At 34.3% G+C, this 16,618-nt stretch overlaps 1 protein-coding gene across 1 annotated transcript in view; it reads left to right on the top strand.

Annotated features, from left to right (window-relative positions):
• Positions 1-16,618, top strand: part of FOXP2 (forkhead box P2) — a 553,196-nt gene that overhangs the window by 396,202 nt on the left and 140,376 nt on the right. Inside the window, exon 6 of the mRNA XM_027574472.2 lies at positions 2,164-2,253. Coding sequence (XP_027430273.1) covers positions 2,164-2,253 — 90 coding nt within the window. The remainder of the gene's footprint in view (positions 1-2,163; positions 2,254-16,618) is intronic.

A 16,618-nucleotide genomic window follows, 5' to 3' on the forward strand; every position in this document is an offset into this window, starting at 1 on the left:
TTTGGATGTAGTGTTCCATGATTCATTGTTTGTGCATAACACCCAGTGCTCCATGCAGAGCGTGCCCTCTTTAATACCCATCACCAGGCTAACCCAGAGTAGATGATTTCTAAGAGTGCTTTTAGTCCCAGCCATGAATGATTTCAAGATTCAGAACTGTGTTCATTAGATTCCTTCAAGAATAATAAATAGCTACAGAATTAAATATAAACTAAGACTCCATGTATACAAATTAAGCTGATGAACTCAAAGGGAAATAATAATCTTATGAAAAAAATTAGGCAAAATTGGTGTGGATTTTGGCATCTAAGGCAAAAGTAGTTGACGGATTTTTTTTTTTCTTTGAGAGTTTCACATAGACACAATACAGCCTAGGTCACACTATAGTAATTTCCATTTAAAAAATGTCATTTGGAGTTATTTCATAGGTTGCGATTAAAAAAAGGAAAGCTGTATTATTTAGAATATTAAGTGAAATATTTTAAACTAAGTTTGGTGATAATCAAGTATTTGTGGAATTTTTTATTTGGTCTTTTTTTTTTCAAAGTTAACTTTATAATAAAATTGCCTGAGTTCACTGGAATGTGCCATTCTTAGAAACATTTAGGGTTGGAATTACTTGAAAAATTGGAAGAAAAAGAAAAACACAAAAGATTGCTATGAGTGAGTGTGTCTCCAAATGTAAAAAGTGTGCTTTACAAAGTAGGCCAGATCCTGCTCCGAGAAGACAAATCAGTGTTGTTAGGGGATGGTGCTGGTGCCTTCAGTTTGTTTACTTTGGTTTCTATGTCTGCCTGCCTTCTCAGAAAACTTGCTTGGAGCCAGACTGTAGCAGCCCTCTCTCTGTCTTTTCATAATTGATCAGGGGATGACTGCCTTCCCTGAGGGTTAAGACGTGGCAACTTTTTCTGTTTGCTCAGCATCTCAATGCAGTAGTTCAAACATTGTTCACACCGGCTGGCAGTGTAATGCCATATGCACATCTTGTCAAAGCAACTGTTGTCATGGATACTAGAAACTCTCTTAAAAACCAGATCATTGATTCCAATCAAAATTGTACTTTTTATCAGCTTAGAATCTCAATTATCATAGTAGAATATTGATCTAAGATATTTCTCCCATCATGAAGAATTTACCTCGTATTCTAAAGCACCGAATAACAGAGTAGGGCAATGATTTATTTTAGTTGTATGTGTTGAAAAATTTCATCATTAGTGTTCATTGAACTCAGTTATTGAGAGAAAAAAGGAGTTTGCAAAGGAGAGGCTCTTAAAAAGTTTTTTTTCCCTCCAATTTACATTGCTGCTTTTAAAACATCTCAATATGTATTTTTTAGGGTACTCGTTTTTATATGTTTATATAATACACTCACCAAACTGTCCCTCCTCCTGTAAAAGAAATTTAATATAACTTCTTATATTAAATTTTATTTTCCTGAATGGGAAAAAAAAAAAAACAGGAAAATAAATGAAAACATCTTCTATTTTGATTGGTATTCTGTCACACATAGAAACAAACCTGATTGGTTGAGTGGTAATTTCTTTGTTCTCTGATTTTGCTAAGAATGCAAATGAAAACCACTCAATTTTATTTGGCATTAAAACTGCACTTTATTTTGTCAAAGGAGAGGTTTCCCTTGAATTGTAAGTACAAAAAAAGTGTTTTTAATCTTTAGTGAAAATCCTTATTAATTCACTTTCAAGATAATCTGATGTTGATTTGTCAAATTTAATTACAGCTTCCGGTAACACTTGAAGTCTACTGCTTTTGCTTCAAAATTGTAATATGAAAATGCAAATTGAATGATAATTTAAAAGGGAGTGGGCATTTTAGTTGAACACTCAAAGACAAGTTCCTTGTGGAAATGAGGTTATTGATGCAGTTTATGATTTTTTCCTCTTTAAGCACTTTAAACAAATTAACTTTATTTCCTGCAGGATTACATGTATCTCCATGACTTTAAGTAAAGTTGTATATGTGTGATATGTGGAATTTTTATATCACATTAGAAGAAGATCTTTAATAATTCTCTCTAGAAAGGAGGATGGGAAAGGGGTTCTCATACATTGAAGCCTTTTACTATTAACCAAGGAATAATCAATTATTGATAATCAATTTACCCTTCAGCAAAGTATTTAGATATTGCTCCCTTTTTACTTCTAGGCTCTCCAAGCAGCAAGACAACTTCTCTTACAGCAGCAAACAAGTGGATTGAAATCTCCTAAGAGCAGTGATAAACAGAGACCACTGCAGGTTAGTAAAGCATTCTTGTCCTTGGGATCTTATTTTAAAAGATGCTCATAATGATAACAAATGTGCAGACCCAGTTGTATACATTCAGAAAATTTTTACATTTGCATATGTTGGTAATTTTAATTCAAAAAGAGAGCTCATTTTATCTTCTTGAAAGGGAAACAAAATTTCTATTCCCGTAGATTTCAAAAGTCTGCAAGGTCATTTATTACTAAAATTATATAGAAACCACATTTGGCATAAGAAATTTTATATAAAACTCCCTTGTGGGATTGTAACGGAATTTTATTCACAAACAAGTTAAAGTAAAATGTGAAATTTCTTCCTTAAAAGCAAAGCCATAGTAAGATGGTATGGAAGGAGACAAAGCAGTTTTAGACAACCCTCCGCAGTTGTATCCAAGTGACAAATGCAGAAACCTTCCAGGGTTGCCAAAAAAACTGTTTGAGTTTGCCAAGGAGTTATTGCTGTTGCTACAGTTATAAAAACACATTCTGGAGTTTGTTGTCCTTATTCACCATGTTTGTCCTGTGAAACTGATAGTATGTATGTCCTTTAAAGTAATTTTTTGTTACATAATATAACCATTGTTTTATATAATCTTACCCAGAGTACATAGGACATTGTTTGGGGGGAAGAAACATTTTTAGGGTGTAGTTATTAAATGTTTGGAAGGTAGAATCTGAGGTTACATAAAACATCTTTCAAAATGTTTATCAGCTCTGTTGAAAGATAAGCAATGCTTTTTCCTGAATCATGTGCTATGTACATGTCTAATAAGGTATGCTTAGTTTGGAAAAAAAAAAAAAAGTAAGCATCTTTCTTGTTGCTTTATTTTACCCAAATAATCTTGGAATTTTTTTAATGGCCTAGCTGTCTATTTTCATTTTCAGGTGTACTCCCAGATGTTAGTAACTAAGTCTTATATGATGGCTTCCTGAAGTTTAGTATGTATGACAGAGAATTACAGGCTACTGATCTACACAATCCAGAAACTACTTATTATGTAAAAACTGGATTAAATTTTTGGTCCCTAGACAAATTTGAGATGAGAATATATATTCTTGGGAACAAACCCATTTGTGGGAGGTGGGTGGGAAGAAGGAGGACTTGTGGAGAGGGGATGTGTTCCAATAGTCTAAAGTTCAAATGTCTGCCATGATTGCAAACGTTGTATTGAATCAGCCTGAGTTTAAGATTCATTTTAATTTTTTTAAATAAATGTCACGCTCTTTTGTTTAATCAGTAATTTTATGGCAACACAATTTCCTCACCATCATCTCTCCCCAAGTAATGCCAGTGATTGGAGTCTTTCCATCGAATTGTCTTATTCCAAGACAGCCTCTCCATACATTTGCATGACAGAGAAAAATTTACATGGAAGTCACAGAAGATAGCAAATGAAGTGTTTCCCTCACTGTGGCTTCAGAGTGGGAATTTTGCACTGTTGTTGGTATAGCAAAGGAGGTTTAGACGCTGGCAGCGTAAGCCAAAGGTAGGAGTTTATTGTTTCGACTACTGGAAAAACACTACATACATATTGTCCTAATTCTGTTTTAACATGTCTCTTGACAAAATAGACAAAGTAGTTGTTCCTTCCTCCCCAAAGCTAAGTCCAGTAGAAGTTTCTTTATTGCTGGTTACCAGGGCATCTCTGGAAAGAATGGCTGAGCTTTAGTTTTTTTCTTTCTTTCTCTTTCTTTCCTTCTTTCTTTCTTTCTTTTGTTCTTTCTTTCTTTCTTTTTTGTTGTTATTGTATTGGAAGGCAAGATTTGATACTTTGTTTAACTAAAATATCCATAATTTTTCATAGAAAACACACACATATAATGTAGGAATATTAATGACTCTAAAATCAGAAATTGTTGCTCATGTACCAGATGTTGTATAAATAAAATTTTGAGCAGAAGTCCTCAATTTTGTTATTTTATTGTGAAAGGGTGATTGAAAGTAATTTAAATACCTTTTAACAATTTCAGGTGCTAACCATTACTACAAAGACTTTTCTTGTGTCACTTATATTTAGTGTTTTATGATGCATATCAATATGAATATATCTCCATTGTATAAATTATAAAACTGTAGCATTTTTTTATTATTTTGTATTTTAATCAGGTCTAATGCCAGAATGTCATAGGAATGAACAGTTGGTTTTTATGAATGAGAATTTAGAAATAATGAATGAAGACTTATCTGTTCACCAAAAAATATACTGCTATTAATATAACGTGAGCCTGAAGTTTTAGTATACATAGTATTTGATAAGTTTAGCAACGGTAAACATACTGCAATTGTGTTTAAAACCTACTAGCATTTTATACTAGTTTACATATGTTGTTAAATGAGGATATTAGGTAATGCTTATCCTTGCATCTGCAAATGCTATTTATTGTGAGTTACACTATTACCACTTATGTTAAAGAAAAGGTTGAATATTTTTGTTAAAATTTTTAACCATTTAATATGAAATTAACACTTTAAAACCTTTATGATTTTCTCACAGTCTGGTTCTTTTTCTGCTTAACTAAGAGTTTCACCAATCTTTCAAAATAGAGTTGGTGCAGATTATCTCTTAAAATTCATAAAGATAATTGAACATGTTTCAAAATCTGCACTTGCAAAGGCTAGGTATTTGGTGCTTGATAATAAATCATGGTGGTTTGTGCTTTATCAGGCATCACACATTTTTAGAGGACCAAGGGAGAGTTTGCGTTTTTCATTTTAAAATATAGTTTTGATGGAGAACTATTTTATAAAGTTTGAAAAAATACAGATTTTTTAAAAATCTGTTTTGATGGCTCAAGTCACAAGAACAATATTAAGTCTCGTTACACTCAACTGATTTCTTTTAAATATTGAGAAATGGTAGCCAGATTTGAAGTGTGACATGGTAGAGAGTCTATTTCTAGCAGACTAGTATTTATCTACTATTACTTTCTCATTTATATTTTTTCAGGGTTTTGTGCTACAGATGGCATAGATATTAGCCTATCTAATACAAAATGGAAAGAAAAAAAATCACATCTGACAAGCTTGAGTACCGATTGTGTAGTAATTTCACTTTCATGTACAGGTATCTGAATATATGTATTTGAAACATGTTTACATTTTCTATTCATTACATAAAACACCTGTTGAATAGGTCCAATCAGTAGGTACATTGATTAATGACATATTGATTAATAATATATAAAGATTATGATGCAAATGGGAGCTGATACCAACCTAAGCATTACCAGATGTTTCTTCTTTACATGCTTACTATGTATCCCAGAAAACATACTATAACAGCTGAAGACAGCTTCTTATCTTGATTTATGATATTTATTAATATCTACTCCTGGCACTTCCTAGACTTGGTTGCTATACCCATAGTGGTCCATAAAAAGAAAAGTTAGCCAAAGAGAATAAGTAATGCTTTCAATTTCATGAAACTAATTTCCAGATTAAAAAGAGTGAATTTCTTTTACTCTTTTTAAAAACACACATGCACACAAAGACACACATTTGCATATGCATATGCACACATGCACACTTCCATAATCTATAAATTTTAAATCTTTTTTGTAAAATACATTATCAGTTTTCTAGCCTATGACAAATCTACTTAATTTAGTTTAGGTATGAAAATTGGTCGCATTATTGTTCTTGTTACATTTACAGCCATGAGACAGACTTGTGGTTCTTCAACAGCTGTGCAGAGCAGAGACGTAAATTTAAGGTAAATGACATTGCTTTGCTATCTTAGATGAATATTAGTATATAGTATTGTAATCACTTCCTTCATTGTAGGTTAAATCTAATATAAGGTTCTCTTTTCCAATAGGTAATTAAACATTTTTTAATAACTATGTTAAATAGTTGAATATTGGAAGAATAAAAAGCAAAAGTGAATTAAACTTAGGGGTCTTATTCTGACTCTGCCACAAACTAGAAACCTAAGTTAAAGGAAGCCACTCAACATTTTTAAAATAAAGACATTGGGCTAACGGATTGACAAAATATTATAATCTGTGCTTACAGATTTTTTTTTTTGAAGTAAGTTATAGGCATCTTAATTTCTTAGGAATAGCTGTATCTTGCTGGGTATTAAGTTATGAGTTAAGGAGTATGTTTGTTTGTTTGTTATCAGTTACAAAGCACTTTTTTATTAACATACCATAGCCAAGAATAATGTTTTGGAATCAAAGTATTAAATCCCATATACATGGAAACCACAGTACAAGTATCTTTCTGTACAATAGCTGAGGATACTTTGTTCTGTTTAATGCCTTGAACTAATTTTACAAATTAATTTTAGGAGAAATATAAGCTACATGAAGAATTATTTTACCTATGTATTTACTTCAGTAATCTACATTAAAATATGTTGTGTTATAATACAATTTAGCAAATTTCTACCTTTCTCTACTTCTTCAGTTCAAAATGCTAAAATTAATACCTGCAGACAAAACAAATTCTGCAGTAAACTGATCAGCACTTCTAAAATTTCATGTTCTAGGAAAAAAATCAAGAATAAAGTATAAAATATAAATAATGAAATATATATTCTGGGAGAAAATACTAACTGTAGGTATAGAATTAGACATTGATAAATATGTTTTAGGAAATTATAAAAGTTCATGCATGCAGTGGTAAAGAATAATATTGAATATTTCCTCTTCAACATAATTTCTGATTTCTAGTGTGTAAGAATTAGAGAGAAGCTAAAACACATTTAGTTTCAAATACTGAAAATAACATAATAAAGAAATTTACAGTATCGTTTGGGTAGGGCAATGTACTGTGATGCAGAAAATTTAATAAGATTTTTTTAAGTTGTTTTGTTATTTATATTCCCTGTGTATCAAAAAGTTAAGCAGTAATTCTAACACATTGTTTTTATATCATAACTCATAAATTTTAAAAGAGTTTAACTTAAAAATTACTCACAAGGGCTGACTATGCTTTGTATAGTCCTGATTTTCCCATTACGGTAGAGAACATTTCTTAAAAGGCAGCCTGAAATAGGCAGTTTTACAAGAATGTTACAGAACAAACCCTTTTTCAAAATATTGTGATGTTGCCACCTGTGGCCAGCTGCTCAAGGCTGACACCCTGTGGAGGAGGCTCTAGGATGTCCAGTCCATCATTGCTACGTATCCTTGTGTGGGAGACTTGTGTATGATCTAGTCATGGCATGTAGGAGAAAGAACGTATGTTTTGAGTCTGAAGCCTACCTTGCCTTTAATTAATTAGTAGGACTTTGCGTTGAGTCCTTGGAGTCTATCTCTTGGAGGTTGTTACCTTATCTCTAAAAAAGGAATAAGGATACCCATCTTGCAAGATTGTTATGAAGACTAAAAAGAATATTATATAAAGTGACTAGCATAAATCCTTGTACTTATAATGAGTTAATAAATAATTCCCATTATGAGCAGCTCCAGAAAATTGATATTTAATCCAAGGTTATGATAAATATTCTATAATATGGTTCCTTTTGTTTGACCGTAATTTTCACTATTCATTATGTAGGCCTAATTTATAAGAAAGCAACAGTGAGTGTTTAGGTACTACTCAAGAATCTCTCCCTGGTAGAGGCCCCCAAAGCATCCATATTTCACACTTGCCACATATAAACTTACATTTTAGTGTTTTTCTTTTCTACTAGACTGTGAGCTCTGTGACAGCAGGGATCATGAATGTCTTCCTCATCTCTAGTGCCGGGTGAATAATAGAGCTCAATAAATACTTGTATAGATGCCATGAACCCTAAATGCCAAGCTAACGAGTATGTACTATATGGTTTGGGTAGCAGGGACCTTAAAGGGTTTTGATAAGCAAATGACATGATCAGAGCAGTATTTTGTGAAGATCTAGTCAACAATGGAGCATTTGGAGTATTTTGGGGGAGGGGAATTGCAAGGGATCTGGAATAAGGATAAACTTTTTAAAAAATTATTTAAATAGGCATATGATGAATTGAGCCTTAGACATGTTGAGTTTGAGGTAATGGCAAGAAAAGCAAGTTGAAGTAGCAAACATTTAGAAAATTAGAACTTGACAGAGAGGTTATAGCCAGAGACAAATATTTGTGAAATAATCCAGAAGTGATAGATGAATTCATGAGAGTGGAGATTTCTGGGAAAGATGATTTACCAAGAGGAGCTCAGTAATATCCACATTCTTTAGAGCAAGAAGAAAAAGAAGCAGAGAAAAAAAAGAGAAAAGAAGCAAATTAGCATTGAATATATCAAGGAAGGTCAAGGAACAGAACAGTTTTTAAGGGATGGAGCTTGTCAGCCAAAAGAAGCAATGTTCATGAGGATGAGCATTTTCATACATACAATGTTGAATTGCAACATGGTGATTTTTAATCCCTTTCTTTCTGTGTCATTCAACAGTAACTCTTAGGATCTGTAGTACAAAAGTGATCAATAATGAATGGGAAAAAAAGTTACTTTAACTTGAATGTTAAATAGAAAACAGAGAATTAGTAAATATACTTCTGTTTCTCAGATTGCTATGTCTCTAATTGTCTAAGTAAATGTATATTGCATATCTAATACTGAGTTCCCATAAATTAAATACAGAAGAAAACTGCTTTCTAGGAGGTTAAATTTTCTCTTTTCTTACCGACCCAAGCACGTGTTTCATTGTGTAATCCATTAGGATTCTAAGAACATATTCCCTTGACTTCTCTATCTTAACTAAAGTGAGAGGAAGAAAGAAATAGAACATTAATATTGTTAAGGGAGCTCTCCATAGGATTTAAGACTTAGGCTGTGAATTTTATCTTAAGATGTTTGGAGGTGTTCTACAAGCTAAATTGAATGACAAAGTGAACAGTGTGAGTACATGATTAAAGACAAAAAGTGAAATTATTTTGAAATTCACTTACATTTAAGATTCCTTGTGTTTCCTCAGTGGATTCTATTCATGTGTTTCATCCTGAATTCTACATTTCCAGTTGGTTTTCTTAAAATTTCTCGGCTACCTTCATCTTTTCTACTATACTCTTGGTTTCCTTATCATCCTGTTCCTTTCTCTCATCATGTAATCTTGTTCATTTTGCTTACTCTCTATCCCTACAGTCACAGATTGAGAAAAGAGTAACTTTAAATGCCTGTAATTACATAATTCTCTCTTGAACCTAAAAGATATTCTAGCGTATCATCATACCAATAAAATGGGAAAACTGTGTTTCTTCTTACAATCCAGTATCTGATGTTTAGTTCTTATCTTGCCCCAAGAAAAGTTTCCATCTTGCTTTTTTAAGTTGTAGTTTTAGTATGAAATAACTCTGCTCTTGAATATTTCAGCTACTTAGAACCCTGGGGCATTTCATTTAGTGCTAGCATTCTCCTGTTACTGATAACATTTATAGGTGGCTTTTTAAAAGTTACCATCAGAATGTTTGCCATCATTCCTTAAATCCTTTTGTCAGATTTTTCCAGAAAACTCATTGAGAGATGAATATGCCAACTAGAATTGCTTGGGATAATTATATTAAGTGGCCAGTTTTTCATGGAGATCTCAAGTTTTGCTGTTTATGATTATTTAAATAATGCTGAATTTGGAAGCACAGCATTTGAAATGATCAAACTGAAGTATAATGAATTGTTCTTTCAAAAAATATTTAAGTCACCCTACCTTGATATGAAAATCATATAAGGTCATTATAAGAATCTAACGCATTTTAAGTTAAATTATGGTTGGGCACTAAGTTACTTTTCCCAAAGGCACTTAATAAATATTAATAAATTGCTATCGTGTAGTAGATTTTTAAGATGAAAATTATGTTCTCTGATTAGATAAGGAAGAAACCACTCATGAGAACTAATTAGAGTAGACCCTTGACATTCACAAGGTATGCATCCTGAGATCTTCATGAACCCTCAAATTCAAGAAATCCCCAGTTCAAAAATATGGAGAGATTGATGCAGGCTTCCTTCCAGATACTATTCTTATTCTGAATCAGGCTACCATTGTCACCTGCCAAGTGACAGGGTTAACATACGTTATCAGCTTCCAGCTTTCAATAAAGTTTACCTCTTGGCTAATATCATTTTTTCAAGAAGAAACTTTTTTTTTTTTTTTTTTTTACACATCACAGGCTGTCCTACACCAATGAGAACAGGTAGAGAACGGCAAAGCTACATTCATGATAGAAGAATCCATGGAAGTGGAGGCATTAGTTCATGTATGTGAGAAGTCAGCAAGCTAAAGACTACATCAGCCTCCTCCCAGTATGCTTGATTCAGTTTGATGGCCTGACAAATTACAGAAGTATAATGCCTGGAACTTTGGAACTTGGTCATCTCAAAATAATCAGGCCAACCCTCAATATCTGTGAACTTTAAGAGTCTACTCTACCAGATCTTGTACTCTAGCATATGTGGGGAAGAATCCAGAGCAAACAAACAAGTTTCCCCAACTTACTTGCTGGTATTTTATGTGAAGAATTGAGAAAGGCACTCCATATTAATATTAACATTTCCTCTTCCTTAATTTTAAATCTCAGTGACATTAATAAATGACCTGGAGCACTCTTTCAGAGTAAAAGTTGCCTGGAATGTTTTTAAGGGTATGCAGGAAGGCAGTGTCTTGGGAATGAAAGGACCCTATCAGAAGTTCAGTAGAGGAGTAGAAGCTTTATGTTAATGACCATGGGTTGTTGGCTGTTTGGCTTAAGCATTCTGAGCTTGGTATTTTAGCCCTGAAATGAGAGAGTCTCTGTTTACATTCAGTGCAAAGTTGAATCACATCTGGCTTACCTAAAGGTATTTGGTGGCTATTTTTTTTTTAAAGGCTTTGTTGTTTGATCATGCCAATTTTTTTTAAAGATTTTATTTATTTATTTGTCAGAGAGAGAGAGAAATAGAGAGGGAGCACAAGCAGGGGAGCGGGAGAGGGAGAAGCAGGCTCCCCACTGAGCAAGGAGCCCGCGGGGCTCGATCCCAGGACCCCGGGATCATGGCCTGAGCTGAAGGCAGATGTTTAACTGACCGAGCCACCCAGGCATCACAATTTTGCCGATTTTTATAGTTTTATCAGTATAGACATAGAACAGGTGGTACCTAGTAGGTAAGCATTTTGATAACACAAAATAGAAAAATCCTTTGCACAGTATATAAATTCTTACACTTCTAATGCTAACACTTGCACTGCTGTAAAAGCTACCACCTTGATATCTTCTACTGCGAGTGCTACTGCAAGTTCTCAAGTGACAAACCAAGGAACACACTGAGCATTATGATGTGCTGACATGAGGAAAATCTGTTGTCTCACAGAAAAACTCTAGTAAATTCTTCAATAGGGTATCTTTGTAAAAACAAACCAAAAAAAAAAAAAAAACCCCGCAAAGAATAAAATCATTCTGTTTATATTCTGCCTTTCTTCCCATAGAACCAAGCATGTGAAAGACATTTAAAACATATTAATTGGTGATTCAAATAGGATTAAAGATTTAGTTTCTCAAAAACTAGGGCATCATTGCAAGTTTTCTCTTTATTACAGGAGAATGTATTTCCCTTAATCAGTAACCATTGCTAGTCTCCTACACAGTCTTAGACTTCATTTAAACCAATGGTTTCCATATCCAAGAAATTACTTGAAAACCTTTAAAAAATGGAGAACTTAGGGTCCACCCCAGACCATTGGGTAAAACTTTGAGGGGATGGGATCTTGGAAAATCAAAATATTTTAGACTTTCCAGAAGATCTAATGTAGCTGGTCTACAGAGTAGTATATGTAGGAACGCTGAACTATTCTTCTGCAACAGTGGGTCCCTGTAATAAAAAAGTACTGAATCTGAATTCTCTTATTAATGTACTATGTCATTTTACCCCTCTGGGACTCTGTTTTCCAACCTACACAACAAAAAAGCTGAACTAATGATACTTCATGTTCCCGCCAGATTTTGCACTCTTTGAATCTCTGTCCTGTGTTTTGTTTTTCTTGGTTTGCTTGTTTGTTTTTATATATATATATATATATATATATATATATATATATATATATATCTTTAAATCTGAGCTCCTTAAAAAGGCCCCTGAGTAGGTTTCTTGAGATGTCTCTCTCTGTTTATTCTTTCCAGGATCATGTCCAACAATATTGTCAGGATTTTATTTTTACTTTCAGTCAGTTCTCATCAGTACTGTCAGTCAGTAAAATCATCACTGATCAACTCATTCTCTTCTTATCTTTGATTTTAAGAAAATAATATCTGGGGTCACCTGGGTAGCTCAGTCGGTTAAGCTTCTGACTCTTGGATTTCGGCTCAGGTTATAATCTCAGGGTGGTGATAGCAAGCCCCGCTCAGCATGGAGTCTGCTTGAGATTCTCTCTCTCTCCCTCTGCCCCTCTCCTGCTCACTTGCACACACTCTCTCTCAAAATAAATACAAAAATCTAAAACATAAAAATAAAAAAATAATAATATCTGCTTTCTAAAGGCCTCAGTACAGATCCACCATGCCCAATTGGCCTCCCTTTCCATGTTAGAAGCCTTAAGGAAAAGGCTCATTATCTTCAAAGACAGCTCTCTGCCACAGTGGCCCTAGCATGCTGATCTCATTGGCCATCACACGATTTTTACATGTTATATGAGCAGCAGTTTCTCTAACATTGCTTTATGGCTGCACAAAGCTGGCCCTGCCTTTCTTTTCTCAATATGCACTTCTCCACCTTCATCTAGAAAACTTCTAGGTAGCTTTTAAATTCTCATTGTCAGCTACTCTGCAAAGTCTCTTTTGTGATACCTTCTTCTGCCACACACACGCGAATAGAATTATTCCTTTCTATACATTACTTCTGTGTCATATACCTACTCCTATTCTTCTGTGTATCACACTGAATCATAATTACTATATGCTTCTTGAAGGCCAGGACAGTCTTATTCATCTTCACACTTCCAGTGTCTGGCACATAGTGCATTTTGTGTAAATGTGTGGTGTCCATTTGAGCAGGTCTAGTCTATAATTAAGTTCCTTCATTCTCCAAGGCTCCAGATGTGTTTTTTCAGTTACACACTGGGACATTTCAACCCAGATCAAGTTGTTTTCAACTGAAATTATTTATCTCTCCCTACCCTTATCCAAAGTTTTCATCAACTTTTCTTAATTGTTTTCTACCAGCTCTCGGTATAAACCCTTCTCATCTGATTGGGCCATATTCCTCTGCTCTAATGTGAAAGTTGCCCTTTTCTTCAACCTCTCAGCATGGCACAAAAGGCTATACATCATCATATACCTGATACATTACAACCATGACTTAATCCTTACTGCCTACTGAACATGCTGTGTATTTATTTATTCATTCATTCACAAATGATTATGGGTTGTTTCTTATATACCAGGCACTTTCCAGGGCACCATGAACTAAAAGAACTTTGACACCTACTCGCTTTTGTTCCTATTTCTCTCTCTGTTTAGAACGTCATTCCCACCTACCCCCTGTTATCCAGTTGCCAAACTCCTACACAGACTTTAAAGCCCCATTCCCTCAAATCTTCTCTGACTCTTCAGAGAGAAATAATCCCTCACCCATGTGTATTTTCAGAACCCATATCATACTTTTATTTTATTATCCCACATATATATTAGTTATAAAGATTCAGTTACACGATTCAGGTCACATTACCCACCCCTTCTCACATTGCTATTAGATCTTGTCTTTGCTCCAGTTAGGCATTCTGTTTATGAATAATACTTCAAGAGATTCCTTTTCCTGGGTAGATAACATGTAATATATTTATTTAACAATAACAATTAATTCTTTCTCCTTTATCTTTTCTTAAATATTTTCTTTCCTGATTTTATCCTCTGGTTTATTAATTTTATATACGTGTCATATTTTGCTTACAATAAGCTCTTTGCCCCCATTCAGTCTGTTTCTTTTGAATAAGATATACTGCTTCATTATTCTGTACTAGTCATGCTTCTAACCCCAATAAATATCAATGATACTTTTACTAGGGAACTGGAAGTAAGAAGTCTGCTTAACAAAACTATATTGGAAATGTACAGGATTACAAATGAGAAGTGAGGATTTTTCAAATGTCATCAAGGAGCTATACTTTCTCTATGATTTGCTTGTATGTAACTTTTATGAGTTGATGACATCTGTTGCATTAGCCACGTGAATTTTGAATATTTCCACTAAAATACTATCTAATTTTCTATGGAGTTTATTAGCTGCTCTATTTAGAAATATAGATTTGTTTTTTTCATAAAACATGAACTCCTTAGACACACAGTCCAGTTTGGGCTGGTACAGCTGCTCAAGGATGACACAAAAGACCTGTTTTTTTGCCCCTGTGTGGCCTTTGTCTTCATGGTCACAAGATGGCTACCCCTTCTTCAGACATAATGTCCATGTTCCAGGCAGAAAGAAGGGGATGGAGAAATACAAATAAGTGTGTGCCAGCTGGATGTGCCCCCCTTTAGTAACAAGTGTTCCAAGAAGCCTTCCACAGTAGCTTCTATTTCCTTCTCGTTGCCCTGAACAGTATCACATAAACACTCATTACTTCAACTAAATCTGGGAAGCTGATTACATTTAACTGGGTACTTTTACACTAAAAGTCTGGATCCTTTTCATAGAGAAAAAGGGAAGGATAAATTTTATAGTAAGTACCTAATAGTGTCTGCCACCAGCAGTTTACCATAGATTGTTAGTACCAACTCATGTGGCCTAAGGGATATGTGAAAAGAGATTTTATGACTTGAGATACTTAGTGACAAGAAATTTTGTTGTTGTTTTTTTCTTCTAGGAAAATTTAGAAAGACACAAACCTATGTATTAACATGACTAAAGATCAGGGGGTTATAGGGCTTTATTCTAAGTTTTAGTATTTTTAGTTATAACTAAAATGTTCTTAAAGATTCAGTATATATTCAGTACTAGGTAAAGCACATGCTAAATCAGCTAAGCAGAGGTGATTCTTCCCCTCCAGGAAGTTGCTACTGATGCTTGGTGGTGCTGGTTAGACACCCTGGTGCAACATACATGGGCAATAGAACAGATACTGGGAAGTTTAAGTAAGTAAAGCATATGCATATTTTGCAAGTAGAGAAGTCAGTGTTTTTTGAAAGGTGATTTTTAAAAAAAGCAGTCATAAAGCTGAATCTTAAATAAGTTAAGGTCAGGAGAAAATGTTTCATTTGGCTATTACATATTAGGTTTTGGATTGCTGGAAAGCTCAAAAAAGGCCTAACTTTCCTTCCAGATACAGTGAAGATAAAAGACATATTCCATACTTTTTCTGTTTCCTGCAATTATCTATATTATACAACCACACTAGGGGAAAAAAAGGTGCTTTGTGAGCCACCTACAAGAAGTTCCAAGGAAACCTTGTTCTTCCTCACTTTCAGCTCCACTGACTTGTATGAGTTTCTGCTATGTTCTGCCTTTCAGGTACTTTACTCCTGATTGGTCATTTTATTTCCACCTAAGCCCAGAACTGGTTAGTGCTGCTCATATTTTACCTATGAGGAATCAGAGAGCCAGAAAGGTTCAGTAACTTTCCCAGGGACCCAGGTTGAATATAAGTTCCATCTGATTACAAGGTCACCTTTTCCAACCATGCTTTAAATTGGAAATGAATGGGGTGCCTGAGTGTGCAGCTAGGTCAGTTAAGCATCTGACTTTTGATTTCGGCTCAGGTCATGATCTCAGAGTTGTGAGATCAGCTTCCCATTGGGCTCTGCGCTGGGCATGGAGCCTGCTTAAGATTCTCTCTCTCCCTCTGCCCCTCCCCACTCCCTCTCTTCCAAAAAAAAAAAAATGGAAATGAATGAATCATTTCTTCAGGAATCCTCAGTCTGGGGACAGGTGGGAAGATAGGAAGGGCCGAAATTTCTCCTTTTGCCTTCAGCTCCCTGTCTAGTTGAAGGCTGACCATTCTGGTGGAGTAAGAATGGAAGGTCCTTAGGCTGTATGTGATTCTGCCCAACCAAACGGGGATTATTCTGCTAAGTGTTTGTCATCCCTTCATTCAGGGCACCATGAGACTAAGAATTAATCATTGGTTTGGATCTGAGATTCTGTAAGTGCATAATGATTTTTAATAATCTTACCTTCTCTAATAGGTCCTGCATGCTTTGTAGTAATTATCCAGGATGAAATTAAAATGAATTTAGTCCATCTTCTCCTTAAAATACATGGTTTATGGAATTAGTGCAACTGGATTTTATCTTTCAAACAAAGGAAATAGTATAATGAACTTTCCTTTGGAGAAATATATCATAAATGTAGAGAGCAAAGAAAATAACCCAAATAACCATATTATTTTTATATTCTGTAGTAAAATTATGATCTGTTTTTAAGGATTTGCCTACCTATTTTTATCTTGCTCTTCCTGTACATGGTTTCTTTTTATTTAA

Source organism: Zalophus californianus, chromosome 12, assembly GCF_009762305.2.
Source record: "Zalophus californianus isolate mZalCal1 chromosome 12, mZalCal1.pri.v2, whole genome shotgun sequence".
NCBI classification, from domain to species: domain Eukaryota; kingdom Metazoa; phylum Chordata; class Mammalia; order Carnivora; family Otariidae; genus Zalophus; species Zalophus californianus.